The sequence below is a fragment of the Henckelia pumila genome, chromosome 2, assembly GCF_033568475.1.
Source record: "Henckelia pumila isolate YLH828 chromosome 2, ASM3356847v2, whole genome shotgun sequence".
In the NCBI taxonomy this organism is placed as follows: domain Eukaryota; kingdom Viridiplantae; phylum Streptophyta; class Magnoliopsida; order Lamiales; family Gesneriaceae; genus Henckelia; species Henckelia pumila.
In genome coordinates, this window is record NC_133121.1 from 169314527 (window position 1) to 169340002 (window position 25476).

Below are 25476 nucleotides of genomic sequence, written 5' to 3' on the forward strand. Positions count from 1 at the left end.
TAGAACATAAATTTGGGGAATATGAAGTGTTATGCATGTCAGAAGGTTGGACATATAAGAAGAGACTGTCCAGAAAGGAAAGGAAAACAACAAGAAAAACCCAAGGAAGATGGTACTCTGGTCGTTGCTTCGGATGGATATGACTCAGCAGAAGTATTGGTGGTATGTAAAGGTGATCAAACCACGAATGGATATTGGATTCAGGATGCTCCTTTCACATGTGTCCGATAATATATTGGTTTGAAAATTTGGAGGAATCAGATCAGGGCATGGTACTGTTGGGGAACAATCAATCATGCAGGATAAAGGGCTCTGGAAATATCAGAATAAGGATGCATGATGGGATTGACCGAGTACTCACTAATGTGAGGTATGTGCCCGAGTTGAATAGAAACTTAATATCATTGGGAACATTTGATGCTCAAGGATACTCATTCAAATCAGGAGCAGGAAGTCTCTCAGTGTCTAATGGATATCTGATTGTTATGAAGGCTGTCAGAAGGAACCTCCTTTATGTACTAAAAGGTGAAACAATAATTGGAAGTACAGCAAGTATTCAGGAACAGTAGGACAGAACCAAGCTATGGCATCTAAGGCTTGGACATGTAAGTGAGAAGGGATTACATGAGCTGTCTAAACAGGGTCTGTTAGGTGGAGATATGATCGAATCACTGGAGTTGTGTGATAGCTGTGCTCTTGGGAAATCAAAAAGAGTATCGTTTGGTCAAGAGAGTCACACAACTGAGCAACCATTGGCCTACATGCAATCAAATCTATGGGGTCCTTCTCGGATAGAAACTCATGGTGGAGGTAGATACTTCATGTCTTTGTTAGATGATTACTCAAGGAGAGTATGGATATTCATCTTAAAGACTAAGGATGAAGCTTATGACAAGTTCAGAGAATGGCTGCTGGAAATTGAGAACAAGAGTGATCGAAGAGTTAAACACCTGAGAACAGATAATGAGCTGGAATAGTTATCAGATAAGTTTGTGAAGCTATGTAAGGAGAAAGACATTACCAGACACAGAACAATGGCACAGGAACACCACAGCAGAATGGCCTGGCAGAGAGAATGAACAGAACTCTTCTGGAAAGGGTCAGATGTATGTTGATCAATGCTTCTCTACCTAAGTTCTTCTGGGAAGAAGCATTATCTATTGCATGCTATTTGGTTAATAGCTGTCCATCTCGTGCAATTGGTTTCAAGACACCAATGGAAAACTGGAGTGGAACACCTGCATACTATTTAAACTTGAGGGTATTCAGATGTCGTGCATATGCTCATCTGATACAAAACAAGTTGGAAGCAAGGGCAGTCAGAGGTATATTCATTGGGTATCCAAATGGTGTAAAGGGTTATAAAGTTTGGAACCTGGATTCAAGAGGTCCAAAGTGTTTCAACACCAAGGATGTAAAGTTTTATTAAACCAAACTGGGATATAAAATGAATACAGATGGAAAGGACAATCAGATCAGTGTGAATGATAAACTACCATTTGAGGTGGAGTTTTCCGTGCCAAATACAGGGTCAGATAAGATTCAAGATGAAAATGTGACAGCGAGTGATCCAAAAAAGGATTTGAGTAATTATAATCTTGCAAGAGACAGAACCAGAAGGGAGATCAAAGCTCATAAGAGGTTTGGTGAAGCTGATCTGGCTTAGTATGCACTTACAGTAGCTGAGGAGGTGGAGTATTCAGAGTTGAATAATTATGATGAAGCTATGGGGAGTAAAAATAAAACCAAGTGGATTGAAGCTATGAATGAAGAGATGAACTCACTTGAGAAAAATCAAACCTGGACGCTAGTAGACAGACTGAAGCATCATAAGGCATTGGGATGCAAGTGGATCTATAAACATAAGGAAGGAACTCCTGGTACATATCAGATCAAGTATAAAGCCAGACTGGTTGCAAAGGGTTTTGGTCAGGTAGAAGGGATAGATTTTAATGAATTCTATTCTCCAGTGGTCAAACATTGTTCCATCTGGATTATTTTAGCACTGGTGAACCAGCTCGACTTGGAGCTTGAGCATATGGATGTGATAACTGCTTTCCTACACGGTGATCTGGAAGAAAACATCTATATGGAACAACCTAAGGGCTTCATACATCAGAAAACACAAAACAAGGTCTGCTTACTGAGGAAATCATTATATGGGCTAAAGCAGAGTCCGAGGCAGTGGAACAGGAGGTTTGTTGAGTTCATGATTGGTATTGGTTTTGTGAGAAGCCAATATGACAGATGTGTCTATCTAAAAAAGGATGAAGAGCAGGTTATCTTATACGTACTGATTTACATTGATGATATTCTGATTGCAAGTAAAATTAGGGCAGAGATATCATCCTTGAAACAACAGCTCAACTCAGAGTTTGAGATGAAAGATCTGAGAAAAGCAAAGAGAATTTTGGGCATGGACAAAGTGAGAAACAAAAAAAGGCAGGAGCTTCATCTAAGTCAGGAGAAATATTTGAAGAAGGTTGTTCTGAGGTATAACATGAATCAAGCAAAATCTGTCTAGACCCCTCTGGGACAGCATTTGAAGCTATCTGTGAGTCAATCACCTGAGAGTGAGGAAGATAAGATGAAGATGACTGGTATTCCATATGCTAGTAAAGTGGGGGGTCTCATATATGGAATGGTGTGTAGTAGACCTGATCTGGCATATGCAATCAATGTTGTGTCAAGATTCATGGCTAATCCAGGTACATATCATTGGGAAGCTCTAAAATGGATTCTTCGATATCTCATAAACACGACTGAGCTAGGGTTGAAGTTTGAGAAACAATACGATGAGATTGATCCGGTAGTAGGATATGTGGATTCAGATTTTGCTGGGAACTTAGACACGATAAAGTTATTGACTGGATATGTGTTCACCTTTTATGGCACAGTGATCACCTGGAAGTATAATCTACAGTCAGTGGTTGCCATTTTTACCACTGAGGCAGAATTCATAGTTGTCACCGAGGCCATAAAAGAAGGATTGTGGTTAAAGGGAATGATAGCGGAGCTTGGTGTGAAACAAGATCAAGTTATAGTACGCTGTGACAATCAAAGTGCAATACACTTGACAAAACACCAATTCTATCATGAACGATCGAAACACATAGATGTGAAGATGCATTTCGTCAGAGATGTGATCGAAAAAGGAGATGTTATCCTTGTGAAGATAGCAACAGAAGAAAATCCTGCAGATGTTATGACAAAGTCACTGCCGTAAGCTATGTTCAAGAAATGTGTGGACTTAGTTAATACGGTGATTGGAAATTATCCAAAGGAGGTTAGGATGGAGAGAAGCATTTAACCTGAAAGAATCAAGGTGGAGATTGTTGAAGTGTGCTTCTATTAGATTAAATGGGAATAGAGAAGGTATCAGATCGAATAGTACAGATCAGATGAGTTTAGTGATCAGATAAATTCATGGCCAGATCGAATACGGGAATCAGATCGAAGTTGATGGTCAGATGAGTCTTTGGATGAGTTCATGCAGATCGATTGCTCGAGTACTTGGACTTGGTTAGAAGTCAGATGAAGGGTCCGAGAAGATGTAAGCTTGAAGGCAGATCAATGAAGATCAAAGTACGAGTGCAGATCAGCCTCATGTGAGATGACTTATCGGGTTGGATCATGTTGACTTTATAATTGGGCCGTAAGTTGTTGTTGACCTAAAGCCCAAGAAGAAAGTCGGTGTAATTCTCTATATAAGTATATGGAAGCTGGCCGTAACCAATATAACAGAAAATAAAATTCTTCAATCTTCAGAAAATATTCGAGGGGGAAGAAAATAGAGATTTTGGAGGAGAGAACTAGGGCGCAGATTGTGACGGAAAGAATTCAAGGATTAAAGCTTGAATTGTGTCTGTATCTAGCGTTAGAGTTTTTCTTGGCTGTCTATGTAATAAGCTCTGGTGTTTGAGTTTGGATTGTTTCTGTTGGTGATTAATAAAAGTGTTGTGTTGCTCTCCCGTGACGTAGGTAAATTTCTTGCCAAACCACCTAAATACTTGTATCGTTTATTTGCTTTCGCGTGAGTTGGTGTTTGATCTGCGTGCGTTGGGTTTTATCTGTTCGTTGGGATTGTGTTCTTGTTGCTGCATTCGTGTTTATCTATTAACGTTCTCGGAAGATCAAAACTCTTCTGGTTGATTCCTAGCATTTTGTATTTTGCTTACGAAACCATTTTCTGTTGTAGTCATATCTTGAATTTCTGCACATTTGACCAACAACGCTTTCTTGAGTCGAGTTGGTTCGAAGATCCGTTTCACAAAATTTTTATATGACAATCAAGCAGCCTTACAAGTGCTTCTAATCGGTGTTTCACGAGCGGCAAAGCACATTTGCCATATTGTTCAAGAAAATATCCAAAATGGCATTTTAAAGACATCGCATCTTTCTTTATTTCTATACCTAGCTATCAGAAGACTTGTTTACCAAGCCCCTATTTCCTGCACGCTTTCACGAGCTCTTGATCAGAATGGGTATTCAAAACATTCATTCATAACAATTTAATGCTTCGATTGTCTTCCAAGCTCCAGGTCTCCGTTTCTAATATGGTTTTAGTGACTATATGCCTTGCTTTTCATTGATACTGTCCGCTCAAATAAATAAGTGTTATCTATTTCAAACTATATGTATACAGTTTGTGGATGAAGAATTTCGAACAAAACTTAAGATTTTGAATCCAAATGAACTGAAATATATATATGATACATGCCAAACAATTTATCAACTAAACTTAATAAGCACACAAAACATGATCATCATATTGTGTTCATGACAGAATGAATTCACACATAACATTTCAAACTACAGCTGGTGTTGTTTCCATTCATTATCGACTAATTCCCAAACCTCAACTCTAGGAACATGTGCAAGCTTCCACTCATGCCCTCCTTTGTGTTTCTGCTCAGCAAGTCTTCCTTTGAATTTCTCCGACATTGTTTCGACTTCCACTTGCTGAAGATTGCTCAAATGCTCGATGCCATCCGGTAAATCCTCCATTATGCCGCAATCACTTATATACAATCGTTTCAGATGAGGCATTGAATCTTTCTCCACTCTAACACATCTCAATCCTCTCAAACTATTTAGAGACAATGTTTCAAGCTTCTGAAATTTCCCTCCTTTGAAAATCAATTCTTCGCCTTCATACGCAAGCATGTCCATTTCTAGGCATACCAGACCACGCAAATCTTCAATATGTTGCATTGGATCCTCTCTTAGTCTACTCCCCCATAGTTGAAATATAGTGAGCCCGTGAAGAAAATACACCCACCGAGGAAGCTTCTCCAGACGTCCGTGTAGACAGATTTTACGAAGAAATGGCAAAGTTAAAGAAGGCAGATTAGAGTGATCCAAATCCATCAACTCATCCTTGTTAATGCACGAAATGTTTAGCGAACGTAGGTTGGTAAGCTTTGCCAGCGACAAGAAAAGATCCCTTCCATCTCCTCTTCTCAGCTTTGTGATGCCTAAAGTTCGGAGTTGTGTTAGCTTCCCTACTTCTTGCACTATTTTAATGTTGTCTACTTTGTCCGCATCTATCCAATAGAGTGTTTGTAAGGATGTCAAGTAAGATCCTATTTCACATGGCACCTTCGAGCCTCGCACGCAATCAAAAGAGAAGGGATATGTGGTGTTCAATGATCCTACTAGGAGATGTCGAAGTTTGCAAAGCTTCAGAATGTCAACAGGCAGATCGGTCACTTTGGATTCGTAGAGATATAATGTCTCAAGGTTTCGAAGATTTCCGATTGCTTTTGGAATAACTTCGATATTTGTTCCACTTAAGTCAAGATATTTGAGGTGATATAGTTTGAATACCTCATTTGGGATGTTGTCTATTGGAGCTTTTCTTAATTGCAATACCTTCAATAGCTTGCAATTGTCCAAAACCTCATGAAGGACAAGTCCTGATTCTGAAAACTCAAACCAAAACAAGGTGCGAAGATACTTAACATTGTGGAATTCGTTAGTCATCTCTTTAGGTAATCTAATGTGGATCGCCATACGTCGGATATTATCAGGACAAATGATTTCTCCTCCGCTAGATACTGTAAACACATTTTGTTCTCTAGATTTCGAAATGATGTATTCTCGTAGAATGTCGTGGATACGGAATGATAGTGGGCTTCCATCAAGATGTGTTCCTACTACCTGGATAAGACTTCTGTTGAGAAGCTCATTAAGATAGGCCTCTGCCACTTCTTCCTGCGTCTTTCCTTCTTTCGCCTCCACAAAACCTTCTGCTATCCATAGTCGAAGTACTTCCCACTTTTGGAGCAATTTGTCTTCTGGAAAGATGCTCAAGTACAAGAAGCATGCTTTGAGATAGTAAGGCAAGTCATAATAACTGAGAGACAGTAGTTTGCTCAATCTTTTGAGATAGTCACCCTGTAGTTCAACACCAATGGTACCTTCAAATGTCTTCCAATCTTCGAATTTGTTGTTCTTGGTTGCTAGAAGCCCACCAATGACAACAATCGCAAGCGGCAAGCCTTCACATCTCTTTAAGATACTTTTCGCGATTTCATTTAAATCGGAAGGGCATGAGCTTCGAGGAAATGCCTTTCTGTAAAACAATTTTTCCGAGTTTTCAGCACTCAAAGGATCTAAATTGTACAAATGGCCACAGGTCTCGCTACAAGCAGCATTTCCTATGTTGTATAAGCGAGTCGTGACGATGATGCGGCCGCAAGCTCTCTTTCTTGGAAATGCATACTTGATTGACTCCCATACGTCGATTTTCCAAACATCGTCTAGGACAATCATGTAAGTCTTGTCCTTGAGAAACTTGTAAACATATTCTTTCATTTCGTCGCCATTCATCGCCTCTAGATTTCGAGGTGGTTGTAGCTTGACTTCACTAGAGAGCTGGTTAATCATGTCTCGTAAAAGACGCTCTAAGTTGAATTTCTCTGAAACAGTTATCCACACATGGCTATCGTAATTGGCCTTTACCGATGCATCATCGTATATCTTCTTAACGAGAGTCGTCTTCCCCAACCCGCCCATTCCGACAACTGAAACAACCATAAGCCCATCATCAGTATGTTTAAGCCACTCCACAATTTGTTTCTTTGGTTCTTCAGTTCCCACAATTTCTTCTTCCTCCAGTAGGAGAGCGTCGCCTCGAGTGTCATATGTTGTTGTGATGCTTGATCCTTGATCCCTGAAATCATAAATGTCTTTGAATCTCTGTTGAGTCTTGGCAACATTTTCCATTCTCAGCTTGATTTTTTGGAACTCGGAAGCGATTTGGTGGCGAGCCATCAGTTTTTTCACCGGTTCATACACCATTTTGATGTATTTTTTGTATCCATCCGCATCATGATGCAAGTGGGCTAGTTCAAGAATGTACTTTTCGAGGACATCTTCGGTGTCGTAAGTGATTTCACGCACTTTCTTGATCCATTCTTTGAGTTGGAGATCACTTTCTTGTTTCTCATCAGCAGCTCGAAGGAATTCCCTCGTCTGTTCCAATTCATCTCGAATATACACGGCGTTGTCTCCGATCCCGCCGAGCAATTTTCGCTCCTGTTGTAGGAGTACAGTGAGCTTATTGACGAGAAACGATGCCGCACTCTCTGCCATTTTTGTTCATTCAAGTCCTCGTTGTTGTTATGCTGCAAGATTAAAAAAAAATGCATTTAACTGTTGTCAAATACTGATGAAAGTATGATGGCACAACACCAAGTGCAATGTTGGGTGAATGATGAATTTGAAATCTATGGATTTAGAAAATAGTTTTGTTGTTTATAAGGAAATAATAGATGTAATTTAAAAAATACAACTTGCTTATGTACATGTTAGTAATACAAAATAGAATGAATTTTAAATAATATCATTATTGGTTGAACTTGAAATCCATTATAATTAACATGAAATGTGGATTTGAATTAAGTTTATGGTCTTACTTATATGCACAACAAAAATATATTTGAAATTCAACTACACCACTTACATATTTATATAGTACTAGTAAGTTTAACGTGCGTTGCACGTGATATACGATATTGTAAGATAGAGTTTATAAGAAGATAAAGAACATAAAATTATTTTTTTTCAAATATATATATATATATAAATATATATATATATATATATTGTATATGTATATGGGAACCAAAAGATATTTTACCTTTGAAAAATCTGAATATTAAAATCTAAGTACCAGGATCCCTGATTTATAGACCATTTTGATGCAATCTCTATCAAAAGCTGTTAAAAAAAGATACAAGTATAAAAACACATAATATAAATGAGAATATCAATCATAGACACGAAAAGCAAAACAAAAACTTAATTTAACACAAAAAAAAAATTATTATATATAACACATAATATTAAAAATAAAAGATTAATCATAACAAATACGTCGATGTTTTACTGTCCAACAAATTCTCTATTCTTAAACCTCGAAATATGTTGATGTCGTCCATTTTTATCATTTAAATTTAACATACACAATAAATCAAATGCAAAATGAAAACTAATTTAAAGAAATAAATTAAACTCAATGACAATATAAACAATACACAATTAAACTTTTCCTTTTTAAGATATATTCTAAAATTATTATATATAACACATAATATTGAGAATAAAATATTAGTAATAACAAATACGTCGACGTTTTCCTGTCGAACAAAATCTCCATTCTTGAACCTCGAAATATGTTGATGTCATCCATTTTCGCCATGTGAAGAAAACAAATTAAACACTTAAATAAAAATTTAACACACATGTTAAGGAAATAAATTAAACCCAAGGACAATATCGACTATACACAATTAAACTCTTCTTTTTTAAGATATATATTAGAAAATTATTAAATATAACACATTTATTGAGAATAAAAGATAATTTATAACAAATACATCGACATTTTATTGTCCAAAAAATTCTCCATTCTTGAACATCGAAATATTTTGATGTCATCCATTTTCGCCATTTGGAGAAAAAAAAATAAATACTTAAATAAAAATTTAACACACACAATAAATCAAATGCAAATCGAAGACTAATTTAAAGCAATAAAATAAACCAATGAGAATATAGACAATAGTAACAATACACAATTAAACTATCTCATTTTAAGATATATTAGAAGACTAATTTAAGACAATAAATTAAACTCAATGACAATATAAAAATACACAATTAAACTCTTCATTTGTAAGATATATTAGAAAATTATTATATATAACGCATAATATTGAAAATATAAGATTAGTCATAACAAATACATCGATGTTTTACTATCCAACAAATTCTCCATTCTTGAACCTCAAAATATGTTGATGTCATACATTTTCATCATTTGGAGAAAACAAATTAAACACTTCAATAAAAATATAACACACACAATAAATCAAATGCAAATTGAAAACTAATTTAAAGAAATAAAATAAACCCAAGGACAATATATACAATACAAAATTAAACTCTTTCTTTTTAAGACATATTAGATTAGATAAAAAAAAAAAAAATTAACATACACAATTAATCAAAGGAGTGTGTTATTATACTCCAAAAAATGTCAATAACACTGGCATTCCTTACTTAACTTAATATTAGACAAAATTGATTTTATAATATCATTTCTTAAATAATAAAATATTGCCTTTAAGAAATTTCACTTACAAAAATTTTGTTTTATATTTCAATTTTCAACAACTAAACTTTTCAAAAATTTTAATATTTTAAAATATCGTCACAATATTTTACTATATAATATATATATATATATATATATATATAATATTAGAATTTTAAAATATTTTATTACCAAAATTTAATAAAATTTTGGAATATAAAAGAAAAATTTTCTTAAAATTTAGTATTAAAAAAGATTTTTATAATTTTATATTTTATGATATATACTCCTGTGATTAATAAAATAATTTTTAATGTAATAAATATTAAAATTAATTTTATCTTATTTATTTTTTTATTTTGAGAAATATTAATACACAGCAAACTAACTTTTATTTGATAACAATATTTTAAAATTAATTTTTTTGTAGCAACTACCTATGTTATAAGATATATTATAATTAATTTATAATTTTAATTTTTTAAGTAATAAGAAGAAAAGAAATTAAGAAGAGAAAACTAAAATAATAGATACAAAGAAAAACATAACTATTTCAAAAAGGTGAAACATAAAAACTAAATGGAAAAAAAAAGTAACGATTTTTTGTGTGTGCCTTTTAAATTTTATGAAAAATTAAAACATAAAAACTAAGTTGAAAATAAAAGTAACGATTTCTTGTGTGTGCCTTTTAAATTTTATGAACAAATTTAACAATATTTTTGGACAATAATTAATTTTTAAGATCATTTAAAATTGAAAAAATGAGTTTGCCAAAAATATTTTTGGACAATTAATTTTTAGGATCATTTAAAATTGAAACAATGAGTTTGCCAAAAATAAAAATAATCAATTAAAGGATATCATTGTCAATATAACACACAATAAATAAAAACTAATTTAAAGCAATAAATAAGCATAAGGACAATATAGACAATACACAATTAAACTCTTCTTTTTTAAGATAAGATAGACTAGTAAGAAACACGTGATTCACACGTGGAACTAATATTGGATTTTTTTGAATGATATTTTGGTCAATACATTAATGGAAATTGAGATTAATACTCTCTAAGTACAGAAATATTTTTTTTTTTTTTTTTGGAACTAATGACTTGTAAATTTTTACAGAAATGTTGGGCCATGATTAAGGTTCTAAAAAATGCTAAACGGTAGATGCTCGGTCACCAATCGCTTAATTAGCACTTAGATACTTAAGCAACCATTTAGACGACTCCTATGTGGTTTTTTAAAAAATATATTAAGTAATTATAAAAACATAAAAACATATTTTATATTTATTAAAAAAAATTAGTCAAAATATGCATAAATGTGTTCAATATTTTCATTAATATTTTTTCAACCATGATTATTAATGTGCGTACATATTTTATTTGTAAATATTTCAACAAAATATAAATAAATTTGTTCAACCATTTTTTCTAAAAATAATTTATTAATATTTTAAATTTTTTAAAAAAATAAAATCAAACCGCCTCGGCAGCCGATTTTTCCAGCATCCCCTAAAGTCACCGATTTTCTAAAAAACGAGATGGTGGGTAATTGCATAACACCTATATGGTCCTAGGCAGTGCTTTTTTCAACCGTGGTCACGACAATAATCTTAAATATTATTATCATTACATCAAAAAAAAATTATCTTATCATCTTTAAAAAAAAATCTGATCTTAAATTTTATAAGATAAATATATATATTAATTACCTGACATATAAAATAATACATCTTACTATATTATTATAATAGGGAATTTTTAATTAACCAACTTTAAATTAATTAGTGAAGATTGAGATAAAATTACTATTATATCCTAATTTAATTCCCAAAAAAATAAAAATTATTAGACAAATTAGTCATTTTAATTTTTATATGGTCACCTAATTTTTTTAGCCATTATATTTTATCTTATTTATCAAAATGACACTCGTCATCTTTGTTTTTATTTTATAATTTTAGATTAGATAGTTATCACTCTTAAAATTTTTGAATATTTAATTCATCATGTGAGTTCTAAAAATAACATAGAATTAATTAACATAAAAAAAATTTATGTATATACATGCATTGCATGTAAAAAACGCTAGTAATACAATAATTAAAAGGTGGATAACAGTCGACGGTCGCAAATTAATTTATAATTAGGATATGAATGAAAACAATTTAATATGTATTTATATTTGGATGGATATTATTATCAAAATTAATTCAAGTTATTAATTTTTTTAAGCTTAATAATAAAAAAACAATTTAATAATAACAATTCTTTAGAATACTTGATGGACGATTTATTTGTATTAGTGAATCATAACTATTAATTAATATTGTATTTAAGTGAATTCGGAATACGATGGGTAGATTTAAAATTATCTGGAACCAACGGGGGAAAAAAAATGATATCACCAATTGGCAATATCGGGAATTTAAAGATATAAAGGATTAAAAGGTAAATACACAATATTTATAGAGAATTCAACGATGGATTGGTTTGAAATAATTCGGAATACCAAAGTGCGGAAGACCAATCATAAATGTGCAATATTGAAAATTTAAAGATGTCAAGGAAACAAAAATAAATACATAATTCAAATTTTTATCCATACTTTTACATAAAATTTAGATTAGATTTAATGTTAATTATGATGTATTCAAATTCACTCAGTAATTGTATCATTTGGAAATCGGTTTACTTTGCCCTGAGGCCTTAGCCATTGCCATGAGACAAGTTAATCTCAAGTAGAGCTGTTAAACAGACCAACTCATAACGGGACGGGCCGATCCATCGTAAATACGTCGTTTGGCGGGTCAACCCACCAAACACTGTCGTTTGATGGGTCGATGGCGGGCCGGCCCACCGTCGCAGCGTGATGGAAATCCTCATCCCAACACAACCCAACACATGATGGATTGCGGGTTAGGCGAGCCGACATTCGGGTTGGCTCACAAATAAAAATAAATATATAAATCATTATAATTAATTATAAATTTTATTTCATAAATAAATACTAATAGAAACATATTAATAAAATTTTTAATTATTTATTTCGCACGTACAAATTTTATATAAAGTAATTAATACAAAAAATTCACAATTTTCATTAATAAAAGTACATATATCATTACTGTGAAAAAAAAACATATATCACCGTAAAGTAAAAAAAATATAAAAAAAATTTTCCAGGCCCGCAGACCAACCCAAGCCCGCCTAGGCCCGCCTTTAGTTGGGTCGAAAAAATTTCAACCCAAACCAATTAAATTGTGTAGTAGGGGACCGATCCGATGGGCCCAACCCAAATTGACGGCTCTAGTCTCAGGTTCGACTCCCGCTAAGTACGGATAGTTTTTTTAATTTATTTAGGTAGATTTATATATTTCTTTGTGATTCTCCACTCGAAATAAATATGTCTCGAGTCCATGCTCAAAGTTCTGTCAGTTGTGCGAGCAGTTATATTATATATTTATATTCTAGATGAAGATTGTACTTTGAACTCTAAAAAAATCATTTTAATTAGTATGACTAATGTGTATATATATAAGTAATAGAATTTATTCATTGTTTAATCGTAAATAATAAAACTATAATAAAAATGATAGTGCTCAAATGCAGATGTTTCTATGCTGATATTAAAATGATATGAAAACACACAAAAAATATTCTAAGTAAAAAAATTATACGAATCAAATACGTAAGAAGCAATCACTATTTTTAGGAGACAACAATTCTTGGTATATATTGATTAATTCACATATTTGATTCAGTGGTGGAGTAGATGTCTCTTATCTTATGATTATCTTATCAAAAAGCCTTACTTGATGTACGTAGTCTCTTGTGCAGTGCAGATTTAATTATCTTTCTGCATAAAACCAAACAAAAAAAAAATTGAAAATAAAATGTTACAAGTGATTAAGTCATGAATATAATTAAGACGAAAATGGTGATCGTATTGTAGAATTAATTTATTAACAAAAGAATCAAATATCATATATATTGGATAGAAGAATATATACCTCAAAAGAATCAAATATCCGTCGGCTCCCACTGTTATTTCTTTCTTGGAAAATAAAATGTATGCTAGGACTAGGAGAAGAAGATTATATAATACCTTCTCGGCCGGAGGAGTTGACATTGTTTAAAGTTTGTGCTTATATTATTTAGACGCGTAGCTCAAATTTCTGGACTTGGTTATCTTGGAAATTTCGTACTTTAATTATAATTTTCTATTTATATGTTTATTTCTTTATGAATTTGGTTCGTTAAATATTAGGTCTTGGTCTCGTATCTTTTAATTTTTTTTTTATAATTTTAGTCATTTTTAAACGAAAGTGCTCAAATTGCCAACGTCAAAAGAAATGACTAGAAAATACTAAAGGAATTAAAAGTTACAAGATTAAAACTAAATTTGGTTAAACAAACCAATTGAAATTTTTAAAAACCTAGCGTGGTTAATAAGACAACATATATAGACAAAGAGTAGATATCTTGATTTATATTTGGAATGAAAAATAATACGTTTGATTTAATAATAATATTTGTCATGAATCGAGTTCATAAGAGATCTTTCTCATAAATTGACGTATGTTCTCATTGGAATTTTTGTGATAGAAAAAACATAATGCAATGTAATTTAACACTTTTTTTCACAACAATTTAATTTAATACTTAAAATGTGGTGAAAGAACGCAGAACCCCTCGGCCCTTCTTGTCTCCAAATCATAGTTTTCGGATTTGTATAATGTATATGAATTTTGACTTTCACAATATGACGATGATTCATATGTGATATGAATATATACTGACAAGTTGCCATGTTGGAATTATAAAATAGTAAATCATGTAAATAATTTCTAATATGAATTTCATCTGAGGTTATCATGTCTAATATTTTACTCTTAAAAACCAATGAATAATTAACATTAACCTTTTTTTTTTTTTACGGAAACACAAATTGCGATTCTAGAATTATGTAAATACAAATATCAACAATGAAACTATACATAGAATTAAAGTAGTCGTCACCTTAATAGTAATTTTACACTTTAATTTGGAATTTAAAAAAATTAAGTAGTTTTTTTTTTCTATTTTTTTAGAAAACAAAAACAAATGCCGGTTTCAACCAGGGCCGGACTTGAGCACAATCTGATAAAGTCATTCTCTTCAGGGCCCAAGATTGGAGGGGCCTAAAAAAATCAATTCTATTATTATATATAGATATATAAAGGTACTGTTAGGTTTAAAATCACATTAATATTTTGAATATTCTAATTTTTTTGAGTACTATATACAAATAATGACTCCTAAAATTTGTATGTTTTATTTTATATTTTGAAATTTTAATTGATAAAATTCACAGTTCATTTTAAGGGGGCTTATGTTAAAAAAAATCGATTCAGACCAAGAAAATCTCAAGTACGGCGCTGATTTCAACCAATGGATTATAATATGTTGTATAAATATCGCCAATGAGGTCTTGGCCTAGTGGTCAAGACTGTGGCCCTGAGATCAATAGGTCTCAGGTTCGATTTCCGCTGACTGCGGGTTAATTTCCTAATTTATTTAGGTTGATTTGGTTAGTTTCTTTACTCGAGACAAGCACGTCTCGAGTCCATGCTTAAGTCCCGTCGGTTGTGTGCGGGCAATTTCTTTCTTTAGTGTTACAATTGAGATGTAATTTGATATCTAATATACTTGTAAAAAAAAAAAAAATGTTGTATAAATGTCAACCATCTAAAATCATGACGACATCATTAATTAGTTTGCAAGTAATAACTACCAATAGTCTATACGTTTTAATATGGTTATAACATTCAACCACATTTAAAATACTCATGAAAATATTTTGGATTTTTTACAATATTTTTTTTATGATGTGAGAACTCGTAATCTTTATTTTTCGGTATGTATTGGGTATACCTTCGAACTAACATAATATACTATAAATCATGTTAGTTAGATAAATCGCACTGGAAAAATCATGTACTACATTCTCGTCCGAGAAAATATTGGTAGAGAGAATCAGTATCTTGATTACTAGTCAAATGTTCACCTAATTCACCAACTCAGACACACATTAAAAGACGATTTTAAATAATTATTACTCTCGTTATTGGACGTATTACATCCAATTGATATATAAAAATTATGTAGGTATATTTCCGTGTTATTGATTATCTAAATTCATAATTTATATGTTTATTGTTGTTGTTATTATTATTATTATTATTATTATTATTATTATTATTATTATTATTATTATTATTATTATTATTATTATTATTATTTTTATTATTATTATTATTCTTATTCTTATTATTATATGTTTATTATTATTATTATTATTTTATCATTTCATATTGGCCGGCCGAGATTGGATGAACCAGCAAGAAAGGATGATCATTTCATCTTTGACCTAAATTTCATATTGCTCTGGCTATTAATATACGATGGAACACGCAATGTGTGTGTTTTGTAGAAAAATAAGAAAATGAAGTATTTTTTAAAATAATTTTAAAATGTAAGTTATTATTTTTTAAAATCGAAATGATATGAGAGAAAATTAAATTAAATATATATATATATATATATATATATATATATTGACGAAAAGCTTGTAAATTTATTAAGAATAATCGTTCATTACAAGAATAACCAACCAAAAATGAAATTCACCATTTACCCAAATAAAAGGTAACTGAGAAGAAAGAACAAAATTAGCAATTTTATGAGCTACACTATTAGCTTCTCTACGAATATGCCCAATTCTAGAAATTACATGCGCCTTTAACATTGTTGATATTTTCTCAGCGTAACCACCAACATAATCAAGATTTTTCTAATTGGTAGTGACTGATTGCACTACCGCCTTTAACATTGTTGATATTTTCTCAGCGTAACCACCAACATAATCAAGATTTTTCTAATTGGTAGTGACTGATTGCACTACCAATAGGGAATCTGATTCAATCAGCACATTTATATATCCCTTTTCATAAAGTAGATTAACCCCTTCTCTGATCTCCAGAAGCTCTCCATGCATCACGGAATGAGGTTGATTAATTTGCTTACCAAAGGCCAACAATAAACGACCCTGACTATCCCGCACCACACCCCCAATATTGTATTGATTCAGGCTAAAACTGATTGCAGCATCTGTATTGAGTTTTAATCCATTCGGGTTCGGCGCAACCAAAACTCTCTCCCCTCGATCCCTCTCTTGCTTCGAACATATATTACCGAGCTCTTGAACTTTCGGGCGTATCACGCGCTCCGAGTTGATCGAGAGTAGGAAATTTTGAAATAATTTTTTTGTAATAATTGCAATAGAAATATGGTGCAATTAAATTGCAGATGATAGGAAACACAGTCCTAATTGTATTGAAGATGGTAGGATTCAGAGTCTTGTCTGAATAATGATAGTGGAATTGCAATAGAACTTTGGCTTGATTACCGTAATAAATCCAACACCATAGTATTTTCATCACAACCTACCAACTCAAAATTATTTTTGAATTTTTTATTTCAGCATTCGTGTGATCACGTTCCAAACAGATATAGAAGAGATATAATCAACCCTTATAGGACAGGTACAAATCAATTTTGTCATCATGTACCCTTAATTTTGGATAAACTTTTTCTCTTTCCTTTCTCCTTTTTCTTCTTCAACGTGAATGTGTGAGTATGGCATGTATGTATATTTTTTGTGTATCCATATGTGTCTATGCGTGCAAACATGTGTATATCCGCATATTCAATCCTCCACCATTACCATGGATCATCGGCCGGCGACCTGAGAGGCGGCGGCGCAGCGGAGAGAAGGAGAGGTAGCGGCGACGGTGAGAAGGAGAGGCAGGCACGGCGGCGCGAGCAGATGAAGACGCAGATCTGGGCAATGGAGGAGCGGCGGCTGGACCTGTGAAGAAGGAGGAGAAGGAGCGGCGACCGGATCTGGAAAAGAAAAAGGAGCAACGGCGGCCGGATCGAGAGAAGAATAAGGAGCAGCGACGGCCGGATCTGGAGCTCCGATGACGCGGCGGCGATGGTGCAACAATGAGGAAGCAGCGATGAGGAGGCGATGGCGCGGCAATAAATTTCTTGGGCCGTATGAGAGATGGATAGATGTATATATATACACGTCTATGCAATACACATATATTGTATTTTATTTGTAAATTATAATTATTGTTTGTTTTTTTGTGTGATTTGTTAATAATAATTATTTTAATTTTTTCTTAAATGCATGCATTAACTTAACATAAAATCTCGAGAATCCTGATTTTCCACTCTTACATCTTTTGTCTAATATTTTAAAAATATTACGACTTGTTAGTTGCATTGAGTGATAGTGGTATGAGTATATTATATATTTTTTAAAAATATATATATTTGGTAGGAAGTTTGTCCCGAGGTAAGGTATTGTCCGTGTCTATGACGGGATAATGATATGTTTGATTCGGCGGAACCTAACAATGATGGTGGATTTAATGAGTGAATTCTCAATATTCCAAAAATTGGATCGCGGGGTATCATGACAGTATCACTTTTGCTCACAAGCGGGATTTGGACCACGACATAGAATAATTTCGATGATGAACTTTTACTTTTTTATGTCGTCCTCGGGGGAGTGTACCCTGCAATCCTTTTGTGTATTATTTTCTTGCAACCCCCTTGGGATTATGATTTTTTTAGTTTCTAGGACTTGAATTTTTTTTTTTATAGTCATCATGATTTGATGAATTTTTTTTAGAGTCGCTATTACTTAATAAATTTTTTATAGTCGCTATGACTGTTTTTGAAGTCTACGGATCGAGCGAGAGTCTTTTTTCAATCCTACTGTTTTCATATTTCTTGGCACCGCTCAATCGGTTAAACTTTGTTGATTGAGCGAGCGTCTTTTTATCAACCTTCTGTTCTTCAATTCCTCGGCATTGCTCGATCGGCTGAAGATTACGGATCGAGCGGCGCACTCTGCTCCACAAAAAAAACACAGCAGCGCGATAACACATCTTCCAAGCTGCTGCGGCATCTTCAACTCCCCATCTTCAACTCTCCATCACTTCTCTTTTTTTCCAGTAAAATGCGATGTACTACACAATAAATCCGGGAGTATGTTATGCAGACATGATATATAAAAATAAGAACAAAATGCTAAATTACAACATATAAATGCATGCAAAACAACATCAAAACGATATTAAAATAAGCAACACGAACATGACTATCAATTGGAGCATATACATAAAAGAAATTCGCATTCTTGTAAGTTACACATTATGAGCTTCATGGAGGAAATGTCGACATTTTTGGAATTCATTTTTGTTGCGTTTCAAATCTCGGAAATTTTTATGTTTTTCTTCTGGTTTTGAGCTGGAAATGACGCATACATGAGTTCTTTTGATGATTTATGCTTATTTTTTAAATTTTTGTTTTTACCATCGTTTTTTCTGCTAAACAGATATATGTTTATTTGACTCAAAATATCATTTTTTACGTGAAAAATATTAGTTTTCATTGCAAAAGTATTATTCTTTATATCAAAGTATTACTTTGCAAAAAAAATTGTGAATACCTTGACTACTTAATGACATTCTAATAATTTGTTAATTACTAAGGAAACACTAACTCTATTCAACATTCTATTAATATTTATAATTTGAATGATTGGATATAAAATAAAGTAATATTTTTTTGTAAAAGATAATATGTTTTCGATCAAGTGTATTAGTTTTTCTGTTAAAAGTATTACTTCTAAATTATGCTAATTTAACATAAAAAATATTAGTTTTTCTGTGGAAAAATATTACTTTTTTTAATAAAAAAAATATTACTTTTTATGATAAAATTTTTATTTCTAGAGTATGCTAATTTGACATAAAAAAGTATTTTTGTCAAACGTATTAGTTTTTTTATTAAATGTATTAATTTTAATTTATACTAATTAGACATAAAAAGTATTACTTATCCTGTGAAAAGTTTTAGTTTTTCTAAGAAAAATATTAGTTTTTATGATAAAAATATCAATTTTTATGTGAAAAATATTACTTCAACCTAAGGTATGCATATTTAACATAAAAAATTATATCTTTTATTTTAAAAATATTATTTTTTAAGTCAAAATTATTAGTATTTTTGTTACGAGTATTGATTCAATCGTTTTCTAATTCTACATAAAAAAATATTGCTTTTTTTCAAAAAATATTTTTTTTTGTATACAAAATATTAGTGTTTATGATAAATATGTTACTTCTAATGTATGCTAATTAGACATAAAAAATAATTTTTTTTCTACCAAAGGTATTACTTTGTTTTTTCAAAAAATATCATATTTTTTATTAAAAAAATTTCTTCTAACGTGTGCGTTTACATGCTGTCACAATTAATGCATACTTATTCGACATAAAAGTAGTAATTTTTATGTTAAAAATATTACCTTTTTTGTTATAAGTATTAGTTTGTTTTGTTAAAAATATTAATTCCATCGTATGCTAAATTGACATAAAAATATTACTCGTTAAGATAAAAGTATTATTTCTAGATTATGATAATTTTACATAAAAAATATTACTTCTCCTATAAAAAATATTAGTTTTTATGATAAAAGTATTAGCTTTGTCAACATGAATCAGGAAAACAATAAATGCTATCAAGTCGGGTTTTGAAGGACGGTGTGCGGAGGAAGAGATCAGATTCAGCAGCCATCAAGTCGCCAAGTTCGAAGCCGAGATTTTGAACATGAAACAGGAAAACAACAAGGTTAGAGAGGGCCACACTTGCATGGTCTAAAAACAAGCAAGTTGTACGTACCACTGGGTAGATAGTTAATGTCAGAAGCTAAAGTAACAAGTGATCTTTCCTCGCAATAAGAGTGCACAATGTGAGCTTCCATTTTCTCTGGATAGCAAATCCTCATGTTTGGAGAGCATCATCAGCTATCGATCTCGCGAGACTCAAAACCTCGAAAGGTTGCTTATTAGAGATGACCTTCACAGTGTTCATGCAAGAATATGTGATCCAGAAATGGGTGAATGCCTGCTCCAATTCTGCTAAGAACGTCATCGTCAGCAACAAGATAATGGAAAATGAGTCACTGAAACTAACACAGGCTCATGATACCTTCACTCTTGTGAACAAAGCGATTCCAAGACTTCTTTGAAAGCACGATATGAGTTACATAGGCACTCACCTTTGTATATGCTTCACATTAAAAACCAAAAGGGAGCTTTGGCCGAATCATTTTCCCCATTTTTATCCTCTATTGAAACAACGTTCTTATAATAAAATCCAAAAACTAAAAACACAGAGTACTCTTTTAAAGGAAAAAACAAACTAAGAGAAAATAAATCATATTTTTTTTGTGCACAAGAAAATTTGTGGCCATCAAATCTTGTGCCACTGTATATATACACCAAGTAGCAGAATCAGCTTATAAAAATTCTCAATCATCTTCCATATATGCAACTTGATTTTGTAAAATCAAGACCAGAATCACCATGGATCAGTACTGCCTTTAGTTACTTGGTTCATCATATCTCAGACTCGAGACCGCACAAATCTTCAAGTGGTACAAAAATAAAATCATTATTAATGCTTTCTATATAATAACACACATTCAGAAGTCTGACCTCGCAAGCCATACGGACTTGTGACCCAGCTCATGAAACATATCCATGAGACAAAACTTCTGAGCTCATTCTGCACGAGCTTGAAATTTGGTCGATCATCCTTATTTTCCGCTTAGATCAATCTCACTTTTCACAAGAGACGTGACGTAAACCTGTGAAATCACTAAAGAAATATCTCAAGTCGACTAAAAAGCATACAATCAGCTTATATGACAATGAGAAAAAATGAAAAACAAATTGAATTGGAACGAGAAGCACCACAATCTCACCTGAGAACCATCCCTGAGCTGACCCCAATACACACTGCCAAATCCACCTTCTCCAACCTTGCTATCATAAGTAAAATTATTAGTAGCCAATTGCAACTCTTTCAGAGCAAAAATCCTCCGTGTCGATTCCTTTTTTCTTTTTTTCTTGTCAAATTCAAAATGCCACTTCCAGAAATCTAAACAAAGGTAGAGGGAATTCAAGAAAAAATGACAAATAAAGACTAGTTTCTATAAAAATTTTCTCAGTGACTATAGAACCAAAAAAAAGCTCTGCAAAACAATCAAACAGTATGTCCTCGTACAACAAATGTGGATCAAAATCATTCCTAATGTAAATTCAAAATTACGAAACAAATCATTTTAAAGAGATTCAAAGTCCAAACAACAAAAAACAACATAATGAACAGTTTAGACAAAACATTAAACAGAATCACATACAGATCTGAACCCTTTGAGCAACAAAACATCGAACAAAAATACATAATCCTCCCAGCAACCAACCCACTGCGCAGAATCGTCCCTTTCTGCAAATTTTCACTCGCACAACTAATTTCAGCGATCAAATCCCATAACTCAGACTAGCAAACCATAATCAAAATCAACAAAAAAACCATCACTCGGAAACCAATTCCTACGCAGTGGATAATCCATGGGTAGAAAAAGGACAAGAAACATATATGTAAGCCTAAATCCATACAATGCCACCAACATAAAAACGAAACCTAAATCCATAGAAAATTCCCAAAAGAAAACGAATAGAAATGGAAAAAAATTCAAAAGAAGATGAGAGGAAAAAATTACCTCGATGCAATTCTGCAAAGTGTTTGGAGGAGAAAGCATTCTTTGATTCTTGAACAGGCCAGTCCAAACTGGGATGCAAACCATCCGAACATGTTACAAGCTCGTTTGATAAATATTTGATTCGTAATCGAGCTTATTGAACTCGAGCCGAATTTGAACATGTTTAAACATTTTTTTGAGCCGAGCTCGAGCCAAAATTACTCTGTTCGCGAGCCTTAATATTTAATTAATATAATATAATTATAAAATAATATATACATTTCGAGCTTTCGAATCATAATATCCGAATAGTTCACGAATAGGTTTGAATATTTCGAACCGAACTTGAACTCCAACTTCATTTCGAGCCGAACTCGAGCCAAAATATTTGAAATTATCGAACTTCGAATCGAGCTCGAACTCGAATATACTCTTATCAAGCCGAATTCGAACCTTAAAATTTTACCATTATTCGGCTCCATTCGATTCGTTTTCACCCTAGTCCAAACATTAAATTTAACCGAATCATAAAGTTCTCTTGACCCTTGACCGGTTAAATTTTTAAAATTGGATTAGCCCGTCTCACCAAAATAGATCCGTACAACGGTCACCCAATAGTTTTTGCCCCACATATTTGGGCCGGTCTTCACGTAAAAACGAAAAGTAGAAAAGACCTAGACCACTATGATGATTGGGCCATAGTTTGGCCCAATAAATCATACCTTCCTCGACAATTCTCTATAAAGCTGAACCCTAGCTGCCGCCTCCTTGTACCAAATTCACCCATTCGTGGGTTCTTCAAAAAAATTCGATTTTTTTTAATTTTTTTATAAATTAGCCCAATGATGGAAAAAAATTAACACATTGAAGTGGTATGACGGTTCTGAATCATCACTGGCCTTTATGGATCGCCAATGTAAGCAGCCGCCGTCGCATACCCCCTCCACTTTTTCCTCAATTTTTGTGAAAAATTTCATCCCTTTTGTGTGATGGTTGGCTGTTTGCTCGTGGAGGTGCGCGGAAGGCCTTTGATGATTCTACGTCAGTATTTTTAGCCGCTCGTGATTTGTCAAAAGCTATGAGATCTGAGGGCTTTACATTTTATCGTTCTCTTGAAGAATTTATTTCCCTCTTTTTGAGAGTTGGAAATACATGCTTGTGTTAATGTTTCAGCGTGATTTCTAATTTTTGTAAAAATCACAATTTAGTCTTTTTAGCTTTACTTTTGGTGAATACTTCAAAGGTTGCATTTAAAAAAAAAATCAAGACTGTTATATTTGATTATCATGAGTTACTGTTTCTTCTTGAATTGGGGGAGAGTTTGTTACAACTGGGTATCAAATCCGAGACACCGTTTTATATTTGAGACCTCGGATGAACTACACGTCATCGACATTGATAGAATTTTTTTTATTATAGTCGAATTTGTTAGAAATCTTAATGGTAGGCCTTTAGGATTTGTTGAAGCGGACTTCTCAGAAGTGGAGTCTTGTCTTGTTTTCTTGGTCTTAGAATGCATGTCAAAAATTCTGAAGTTTAATGGGATAGTTCGTGCAGATTCTCGTTGAGAGTTTAGGTGGAAAATGGCATTTGTTACTCTTTCCTAGAATCAGATTTACTCGAACATTGATAGTTGTTTTGCTTAACTTATATGCTTAATCGAGTATCTGCTCCTCTTAATGGATGAAACTGAGATTGATTTAAGTGTCCAATTTGAAAGATGAAGATTTAAGGTTTACTATGGCATCATGCTAATTGAGTTAATTATTAAATGAACCACTAGGTTTATTTTAATTTTCGGATTATTTGTAATTAGGATTTTTATGGCTTGCTTTAGATAGAATTTTAAGTCTATAGCTGACCTTTCTTAGTGAGATAAAGGCTAGTGTGTTGTGGTTCTTTTCAATTGCTGAGAATTGAAAATATTAGCTGATAACATATCCAGATGTATGGATTAGGTTCCCATCCCTGCCTATGTTCTTGTTTTAATGACAAACACAGTCCTTTTTAGCATTTATTATTATTGCATAGATATTTCAAAGATTACATTTTTAGATTTGTTCAAGATTTCATTTGTTTAATTTGATTACAAGTCCGGCAGCTGCCCACAACTTAGGGCCGATGAGGCCAACTCAAAAGGTTTTTGGAGATGAAATAGAACTAATTTTTTCAATATGTTTAACCTTGTCTGTTTCAGCCACTTTTGAGTTGACCTTCTTTCGCGGTATGGGTTTAGTCCAGCTTGAAATCGAGACATCCAGACCAAAAAAATAGTTAGTACTGTTCCACTCCTTGTAATGTTTATCATAAATTATTAGAACTGAGGTCATTAGATTGGCATCTTTTCTACCCCTTCAAATCTTTGGAGTTGATAATTTTTATTCGCTTTTGGTTAAGGAAAAAATATATATTTATGTGAATGTGTGATCCTTTCTTTCTTCTATTGTGATGCTTTTGAGTTGTATTTGAGTACCGGTTTATGTTTTCCCTAAACTTGCTGAAGATTATTAACTTTTATCAAAGCCCAATGATAGTATATTACAAGGTTATGAGTGTGGCTCTTATTTTGGTTGATTGCCTCCCGCATCATCTTAACCAGTCCAAGTCGTCGTCATCATCATCATCATCATTATCAGCAACACTCTTCTTGTTATTATTATTGTTGTTGTTGTTGTTGTTGTTGTTGTTGTTGTTATTGTTTAGAATTTACCATATTGGTGGTGTCGATGATGTGGGATTGGCTTTCTGAAAATCATTAGATGTTACCATAACCCTGTGTTCTGAGGGCTTTTATGAATAATTTGTGATACCAAGCTTTTGTTTTCCCTTTAATTTGTTCAATGTCTTCGAATTTCTTTTGTTTGTATCTCTCCAAATAACTAATTCATTTGTTGTGGTTACATTTGTGTGTTGATTTTATACAGTTCAAAATTTGGGAAACTAACGTCTTAATTACCATTTGTGTTATTCTTATATGTTGTTTTTCCTCCTGATGTTTCTTAAAAGATGTCTTGAACCTTTTTTAGTTGTGAGTCGCTCCTAATTGATTCATGTTTTCTAATTGTAAGTTTCACTCTGTTGTACCCAACACATGGAGTTGTTCATAGGTGTTTTGTTTCAATTGATACAATTCGTAAAAAATTGTTGGATTGAAGTGTAACTGTTGATGAAGTGAAAACATTATTTAAACTATT

At 32.6% G+C, this 25476-nt stretch overlaps 1 protein-coding gene and 1 long non-coding RNA gene across 3 annotated transcripts; both read right to left on the bottom strand.

The window, feature by feature from the left end:
* Positions 1-4786: 4786 nt before the first annotated feature.
* LOC140883705 (disease resistance protein RPM1-like) lies at positions 4787-13699 on the bottom strand. Its single transcript, XM_073290274.1, has 4 exons — positions 13626-13699; positions 13428-13471; positions 8147-8226; positions 4787-7631 (listed from the first exon to the last, which is right to left on the bottom strand). Exon 4 carries the CDS (start codon positions 7597-7599, stop codon positions 4813-4815), a length of 2787 nt encoding a protein of 928 aa, XP_073146375.1. The 5' UTR covers positions 7600-7631; positions 8147-8226; positions 13428-13471; positions 13626-13699; the 3' UTR covers positions 4787-4812.
* A 6485-nt stretch (positions 13700-20184) lies between these two features.
* On the bottom strand, positions 20185-22375 carry LOC140885529 (uncharacterized). 2 transcript variants are annotated; one of them, XR_012150983.1, is made up of 4 exons: positions 22304-22375; positions 21503-21678; positions 21234-21385; positions 20185-20651 (listed from the first exon to the last, which is right to left on the bottom strand). It is a non-coding gene; the product is annotated as an uncharacterized lncRNA (long non-coding RNA). The 2 variants fall into 2 exon arrangements; XR_012150984.1 differs by having other exon boundaries at positions 21234-21396.
* Between the last annotated feature and the right edge of the window lie 3101 nt (positions 22376-25476).

What these genes read in the sequence shown, in the direction of transcription:
- LOC140883705 (XM_073290274.1), bottom strand. Translation starts at nt 7,599, where the DNA reads ATGGCAGAGAGTGCGGCATCGTTTCTCGTCAATAAGCTCACTGTACTC.